General features: G+C 44.2%; 2 protein-coding genes across 3 annotated transcripts; one reads left to right on the plus strand and one right to left on the minus strand.

The window, feature by feature from the left end:
• Window positions 1-2: 2 nt before the first annotated feature.
• Window positions 3-2,930, minus strand: LOC143326513 (tubulin alpha-1B chain). Its single transcript, XM_076740088.1, has 4 exons — window positions 2,662-2,930; window positions 1,480-1,702; window positions 1,240-1,388; window positions 3-1,143 (listed from the first exon to the last, which is right to left on the minus strand). The coding sequence occupies exons 1-4, from the start codon at window positions 2,662-2,664 to the stop codon at window positions 163-165; spliced, it is 1,356 nt and encodes a 451-aa protein (XP_076596203.1). The 5' UTR covers window positions 2,665-2,930; the 3' UTR covers window positions 3-162.
• An 866-nt stretch (window positions 2,931-3,796) lies between these two features.
• Window positions 3,797-8,018, plus strand: agmat (agmatinase (putative)). Of its 2 annotated transcripts, XR_013077682.1 has the most exons (8): window positions 3,797-4,140; window positions 4,815-5,017; window positions 5,166-5,214; window positions 5,340-5,535; window positions 6,417-6,596; window positions 6,749-6,833; window positions 6,920-7,266; window positions 7,697-8,018. XR_013077682.1 is itself a non-coding variant. In XM_076740089.1 (7 exons), exons 1-7 carry the CDS (start codon window positions 3,854-3,856, stop codon window positions 6,991-6,993), a joined length of 1,074 nt encoding a protein of 357 aa, XP_076596204.1. In that variant the 5' UTR covers window positions 3,797-3,853; the 3' UTR covers window positions 6,994-7,499. The 2 variants fall into 2 exon arrangements, 1 of the variants encoding a protein (XP_076596204.1); XM_076740089.1 differs by lacking the exon at window positions 7,697-8,018 and having other exon boundaries at window positions 6,920-7,499.
• Window positions 8,019-8,332: the final 314 nt, after the last annotated feature.

The raw sequence follows: 8,332 nt of genomic DNA on the forward strand, positions 1-8,332 counted from the left end.
ACTTCATGTTACGGAAGTTTTATTTAGGACAGAGCAAAATTCACTTGTTGTGATGTTTTCTCTGAAGTCACACTGGTACTTAATAGACAAACATTTGTGTTTGAAATGTACTTAAGAACAAAGTTAAATATTTTTCTCCTGTCTAACACCTTTATGTATCCTCTAATACTCCTCTCCTTCCTCCTCTCCCTCGCCCTCAATGGAGTCGACTCCAACCTCCTCATAATCCTTCTCCAGAGCTGCCATATCCTCTCTGGCCTCAGAGAACTCTCCCTCCTCCATCCCCTCACCCACATACCAGTGAACAAAGGCACGCTTAGCGTACATCAGATCGAACTTGTGGTCAAGGCGAGCCCAGGCCTCTGCAATAGCAGTGGTGTTGCTCAGCATGCACACGGCCCTCTGGACCTTGGCCAGGTCTCCACCAGGAACGACAGTGGGCGGCTGGTAGTTGATGCCGACCTTGAAACCAGTGGGGCACCAGTCCACAAACTGGATGGAGCGCTTGGTCTTGATGGTGGCAATGGCAGCATTCACATCTTTGGGCACCACATCACCACGATACAGCAGGCAACAAGCCATGTACTTGCCGTGGCGAGGGTCGCATTTCACCATCTGATTGGCTGGTTCGAAGCAGGCGTTGGTGATCTCAGCCACAGAGAGCTGCTCATGGTAAGCCTTCTCAGCAGAGATGACGGGGGCGTAGGTGGCCAGAGGGAAGTGGATACGGGGATATGGCACCAAGTTGGTCTGGAACTCTGTCAGATCAACATTGAGGGCACCATCGAAACGAAGGGATGCAGTGATGGAGGACACAATCTGACTGATCAGCCTGTTCAGGTTGGTGTAAGTGGGACGCTCGATGTCGAGATTCCTGCGGCAGATATCGTAGATGGCCTCGTTGTCCACCATGAAGGCGCAGTCAGAGTGCTCCAGGGTGGTGTGGGTGGTCAGGATGGAGTTGTAGGGCTCCACCACAGCGGTGGACACCTGTGGAGCTGGGTAGATGGAGAACTCCAGCTTGGACTTCTTACCGTAATCCACAGACAGACGCTCCATCAGCAGGGAGGTGAAACCAGAGCCGGTGCCACCTCCGAAGCTGTGGAAAACCAGGAAGCCCTGAAGGCCAGTGCACTGGTCAGCCTGAGGACAGAGAGGGAGAGACAATGGTCACATATCAGATACATTCTGGCTTTTCATCTCATATTCTGGAACAAAATCTGCTCTGACTGTACGCACCAGTTTGCGGATCCTGTCCAGCACCAGGTCGATGATCTCTTTGCCGATGGTGTAGTGTCCACGGGCGTAGTTGTTGGCAGCATCCTCCTTCCCAGTGATCAGCTGCTCGGGGTGGAACAGCTGGCGGTAGGTCCCAGTGCGCACCTCATCTGAGGAGACAGGTTGAATCACAAATCACTTGAGGGTTTGACCAAATTAACTCATGAGAAATGCATCTATCTATATTTAATGAGAGTTTACCGATAACAGTGGGCTCCAGGTCCACAAAAACAGCTCTGGGGACGTGCTTTCCAGCTCCAGTCTCACTGAAGAAGGTGTTGAAGGAATCGTCTCCTCCACCGATGGCCTTGTCACTGGGCATCTGTCCATCCGGCTGGATCCCATGTTCCAGGCAGTAAAGCTCCCAGCAGGCATTGCCAATCTGCACACCAGCCTGACCCACGTGGATGGAGATACACTCACGCTAGGGTGCAGACAAAGAAGATTTGGATTACAGGAGCTGAATCTGACAAAGGAAACACATTTTCCACTACTGCTCCTAATCAAATGGAGGAATGAAACAGGGCCAGATTTAAAACAATGGGCTCTTTCAAACATGGATGCCAAATTCTCCAAAATAAGTGTTTTTTTTTATTAAATGAACTGCAAAACACTTCCACTTATCCCCGCTGCATGAAAATCATTCATGGCTGCAACAGTGGTCTTTTTCTGTGGCTTGTCTGACTGCGACGCTGCACAGGAGACATTTCTGCTGCGACATAAGACTGAGTCTGTTTTGCATGGGATTACTGTAGAGAGGATTATCTAGGTCAGACATTTTGCAGTGCGCTGTCTCTTTAAAAAGACACATCCTCACGGAGACGAGCCAATTTCTCATTCATTTTATTTTATTATAGTACTGATTTAATGCAGATATTATATGATTAAGTTGCTCCATTTTGTGTAACACGTGAATCTGGGATAGATAGCGGGAGTCGTCATCATTTCACATAAAATGGTCTTGAGAACAAAGAGACGTGAATCGACGTAATATAAATGTAAATAAAAGCTGCACAAACAGCCAGAAAACCAAGCTGACAAACCCGTTAAGTAGCGTGAAACCAGCGGTCAAGTGATGCTATCTAAGCTGATTTAGAAAGGTTATGTGGGAAGAGGATTAGGCGTTTGTCGTGCAGGAATGCATTCCTGTAGACTCCGTGAAAACCAGCAAGTCTTACAGCAGAAATATTAATAATGAAACAACGTCTGGTGATAACGAGCTGCAGAACATGCAAGAGAGAAGAAGGTGAACATAGAGAGAAATCTCACAAGCGCGACCTACTTTCCTCCCCTTCCTTTTTTTAATATTACCTATGACATTAGAGTCTCAAAGCATGAAATCTGGAGGTAAATGATCAGAAACGACATTAAAATCGTACTCACCATCGTGGCTTGTCGATATTATGTAATGTAATAAGACAAGGCTGGGGAGTGTTTGCGTCTGAGGTGAGCAGGTGTCTGAGGCGGCTCTGCTGATGGAGCACACTCTGCCTCTTGAGGAAGGCAGGTGAAGTGCGCACAGTGAAGAAAGCCCTCCTCCACCTGACGCAGTAACTGTTTCACACCCACAGCCACAGCAGCAGACACCGTGCGTCACATCACACCCGGGATGTGGATCGGGTCCAGGGCTGCGCTGCACAGTTTTAACCTCCCTTTGACAGAAAGAGAAATAATTTTCATAAATTTTGACATTTACAAAAACAGAAAATATGAAAAGTTTTCTTCTAAGAAATTTAAGTTTGTGAATGAAACCTGAGGCTAAAAGCAAAATAAAGTTAATCAAAATAAAAAAGTCGTTTTTCCTAAAATCTGTTAAAGAAAAAAAAAAAAAAAAAGAAGAAGAAGAAGAAGAAGAAGAAGAAGAAGATTTTCAAACGTTAAAGAAATGTGTGGAAATTCTGGAAATTTTCAAACTCGGAATTTTTACTTTTGATATCGTAATTGTGACTTTGTGACTCCAATCTTTGACTTCCTATCTGGTAATTAGGACTTAACATGAATATTTTTGTTTCAAGTCAACAAAAACAAATCAAGACGTCCTCCCATCGTTTAGTTTGTCAAAAGACTGCCCGGCAGTTGCAGCCAGCCATCTTTTATTTTTGCCTTGGTCAAATTATAAGACAGCATCTTCCTGGGTCATAACTTCGAGTTGTCGCTCATTATTTTGACTTTATCATTTTCATCATGCTTGTTTTCCTCACCTGGCGGAGGTCTTCCACATGTTGCCCCGCCCAAAGTGATCTATCAATCATTCGTGGACTGCTGCCTTCACACTCACAACCACGTCGGAACTTTGAAAAATCTCAAACTCGATCCGACCCGAAAAGTCGCAGACGTACGTCTCACCTGGGGTCGCGTGATACTTCGCAGCATTTCTGTGATGATCACACACGGTGCATTCAACCCAGCAAAGTATGGCCGTTTACTTAGATGTGAAACACCATCCTGGCGGACATTATTGTCACTCCCCTACAGCTGATAAGGGTGAATGTTACGAGCTTATAAGGGAACAGTGAAGGCAGCAGCAGAAGTCAGATTCGCCACAGCTGAAACTTCTGCGCACTAAACAACCACAATGTTTCCACTCTGGAGAAACCTGGACGTAGCTCGCAGGATCTTTTCTCCGTCTTGCAGGGGGTCTGCAGCGGACTTCTTCTCTCTGAAGCCACGACAAACTTTGGCCCTCTGCAGGAAGTCCTCAGGGAAGCGCTACAATGTGCCACCGAGCGCCGAGTTTGTTGCCAGGGTGTCCGGGATCCCCACCATGGCCAAGCTGCCCTACAAGGAGACGGCGGACGGGCTCGACGCGGCGTTTGTCGGCGTCCCGATTGACACCGGGACCTCCAACAGGCCTGGAGCGAGGTAGTGTTTTTCTCTGCAGCTGCTGTTTGAAAGTGTCGGCCCTGGGCCTGTTTCTGTGGGCCATGAGTGTATATGTACAGTATATTACTGCATATTACTGCCCAGTGATAAAGAAAGTATTCAGATCCTCTAAGATTTAATGCAACACAATAAAAATACTCAATTAAAAGTAAAAGTCCTGCATTTGAAGTAAGTCCGTAAGGAAAAGTAAGCAAGTATGAGCAGGAAAATCTGCTTAAATCATTAAAAGTAAAAGTTTTTACTTATGCATTCATGTCAACTTTTTGTGTATGAGTGCAGCTGATATTGATTTTCATTATGGATTAACCTGCTGATTATTTTCTTGACTGAACGATTGGTTTGTGAACATTGAGAAGATGGTGAGAAATGTCGACACAATTACCCAGAAGCCAAAGTGACACCTGCAAAAGCACCAGTGATACTAATAACAGTGATGATGATAATCCTGCCTTCAGTTTTCTTTCTGCTGAGTGTTATCTTCATCATCTGTCATCATTATGGGAGTGCAGTTAATGTGTGAGCAAAATGAAAATACTCAAAAATACCTCAAAGCTGTATTAGCTCCTGTATTTGAGTAAGAATAACAGACCAAAACCAGTCGGATTGGAATCACTGCAGCACTGAAATTAAACATGATCCCTCCTCCACTGCAGGTTTGGTCCCAGGCACATCAGAATGGAATCTGCCCTGCTGAGAGCTTACAACAGCGGCACCAGGGCAGCGCCCTTTGAGTCCCTCATGGTGGCCGACATCGGGGACGTCAATGTGAACGTGTACGACCTGAAGGACACCTGCAAACGCATCAGGGAGGCCTACAGGAAGATCCTGGCTGCTGGCTGTATTCCTCTGACGATGGGTGAGGACAGCTGGAGGAAAAGGAAGAACGTGTCTGCATCATTTTTTTCTCCCTGTGGACACAGTCAAGATACCAGCTCAGTAATTGTTTTATAACAATGGAAGCAGGTTTGATCAAAGGTCAGACGTTGAGTTCTTGTTGTCTGCAGGTGGTGATCACACAATCGCGTATCCAATCCTGCAGGCTGTTGCTGAGAAGTAAGTCGGAGCTGCTTCGTTATCAGACATTATTATCTTAATAGGACGAGTATTAACTATTTCTGGACACTTTCACACGCTGTGCTCTTGTGCCTCACTCCGTTTGCTCTGTAATGATTCGTCAGGCACGGTCCAGTGGGTCTGGTCCATGTGGATGCTCATGCTGACACCAGTGATGTGGTCTTGGGGGAGAAGATTGGACACGGGACCCCGTTCAGACGCTGCGTGGAGGAGGGGCTGCTGGACTGTAAGAGAGTGGTCCAGATCGGCCTGCGTGGTTCAGGTTACTCTGCAGATTCATACGAATGGAGCCGGGCGCAGGTACCTCTGCTAGAACACTGGAGGTCTCTTAGATCGCATAAGGCAATGTGCCAGTAATGTCATTATGTCTCATCACTGGTATGTTATAAAACATGGACGTGGTCTCTGGGACGTCACCCACAGGCCTGTGTGAAGCTGTAAAGTTGTGCTTTTTAATATGACGGTCTATGGCGGGGCTGTAAAATACACAGTGGGCCAAAATTTAAAAAATTGTTCCAAGTCAAGGGCCAGTCTGGTTCAGTGTTTATTGAAAACTGATTGAAATGACCTTATTGCGCATATTGAACCTGGAACTAACACAGCCGATAAGTTATTGCCCATAAAAGAACATTAATCATTAAATAAACAACAAAGCCAAACAATAATTTCCTTCAGAGAAAAACCAAACATGCCCGAAGAGTGCAAAAAGTCAACATATATTAAAGCTGAGTGTGCTGCTCTCTGATGTGCACTAGTCTAAGCCAGATAGTTGAACCTGGAACTAACACAGCTTATAAGACCGTTTTTATCTATAAACAACAACATTAAAAATTACATGCAAGAAATATTAGTTGCATTCATTTCCTCTGGCTCTTTATGCAGCTTTTCCAGAGTAAATGACCTGTCATGGTGTTTCGTTTCATAGTGTCTTCTTACGTTATACTCTGCAGTTTTTGGCACCCAGAGGTTGCTGCTTGCAAAAACAGTCGATTGTTTTTCTTTCAGTTAACTAATCGACTAATCGTGTAGCACTAATGTGCTGCATTAATCTGCAAATTAATGAATGAAGTCACTGTTATTCAGTGCTGTTGAGTGGCACTGATGTTACATATTGTCTGCTTTAAAAAACAAAAAAGAATGACTGTCTCCCAACAAACAGCCCTCTTTTGTGCATTGTGCAGGGTTTCCGTGTGGTACAAGTAGAAGAGTGCTGGTTCAAATCTCTTGCACCTCTGATGGCGGAGGTCAGGGCTCAGATGGGCAGCGGTCCAGTATATCTCAGTTTCGACATCGATGCTCTTGACCCGGGCTTCGCCCCTGGAACGGGCACACCAGAGATAGCAGGGCTTACTCCCATACAGGTAAACAGACTTTAATCCCTCTGAACTATCTTCTTTAACTTTATCTGATGCCGTGACCTCGTCCTATGACAAGTCATGTTAAGTTTCTGTACTCATCTGCCTCCTCAGATGTATAACCACTAATATATTCGTATTATCTTGGTTGGATTTAGGGAGTGGAGATTATTCGGGGCTGCCGTGGTCTAAACCTTGTTGGATGTGATCTAGTGGAGGTGTCTCCACCCTATGACACCACAGGTGCTTATTTTACACATTATACACATCATCAGATTATTCATTTACTTTTAATACAACCATTATTTATATATTTTTTTGCTCAACAGGGAACACTGCACTGACTGGCGCCAACCTCCTTTTTGAAATGTTGTGTGTCCTCCCAAAAATTAAATACTTCTGATCAGTACAGACCACACAGAGCAGGACAGGTAGTTTGTTAACAATGAATACAGGTACTGCAGAGCCAGATGAGCAGCATGTCCTGCACATTAAAGCAGTAAGGAAAGGAAACTCTCCAACAATTACAATTTAACATCTTAATCAGTAAACATTACATTTATTGCATTCGTCTTATACTTGAAGTTACATCCTTCCAGATCCTATAGATGACATGATTTTGTACAATATTTAGGACTCAAAATAGCAACAAGGTGATTTTAATGACATTTTGACAGTTCACGTCGATGAAACAAACGAGTGAATCAGGCACATCGAGTTTCATCTCACCTTCACGTGTTTGTCATATCACACAATTCTTGCCATTTGTAAAACATTCAGAAGTTGAACTGGAATGTTTACTGCATACTTTGAGCATATACATATGTATATGTGTGGCAAACACTCATAGGTAACAGAGCACACCTGTGGCTTTCTTGGCGCTGGTGGAACCAAATGAGAAAAACTAGTTCCTAAATAAAAAGTCTCATCATCACATGTGTCCAGCAGGACACGGTATCAGAGAGGAAGATACAGAGTACATTATACTACTTAATACTTTACTACTTAAAACTCCTCATTTGTGATCCAAGTTGTTGTTATTGCCTCATCAGTTAATTTTACGAGATTTATAAGATGTGACCAGATATTCAAAAAGACAAGTTTAGAGTCTCTTACTTCCTTCTGTGGAACTGTTAGACGTGCTCATCCAAGTTTAATTTCTTCGACCTGCAGAGGACAAACACAACTATACAGAGAAGTGAATGAGGTTATGTTTTAATGAACACAATGCAGAGCTGCTTTCATCCCTGTAGCTCTCTGTTGCTGTGATTTCCCTGTGCACATCAACTGACTTGTCTGTACAAGTGTTCACTTTGACTTTGTAATCTTAAGATTGCAGTCCTGGTTGATTTGGCGACACCTATAGTTACTGGATGTAACTACACAATATGAAGAATACAATGTTAAATAAATAATTTTATGATTTGGAGTCAGAATTCATGTGTGATTCTTTTCATCAGAGCTGATTTCAGTACACCTGCATATGATTAATGCATAACTGCACTCACAAATGCTACACTCTGAATTACCCCTGCTGTGATGCACTGCTTATACAGTGTTTATCGGTGTTACTGCTAACAAGACAGCCACATATTTACCTGCTCCACGAGTCTCTGAGGAACAAGGTCCAATACAAACTGTCTCCTTTGCTACAGCAACTTCACTTTATCATACGTGACTTAAAGTATTGATGGGGTGCTGTGAGCACCAAGGTGTCTCTGCTACCTATCTCTCACATCCAA

Source organism: Chaetodon auriga, chromosome 10, assembly GCF_051107435.1.
Source record: "Chaetodon auriga isolate fChaAug3 chromosome 10, fChaAug3.hap1, whole genome shotgun sequence".
In the NCBI taxonomy this organism is placed as follows: Eukaryota; Metazoa; Chordata; class Actinopteri; order Chaetodontiformes; family Chaetodontidae; genus Chaetodon; species Chaetodon auriga.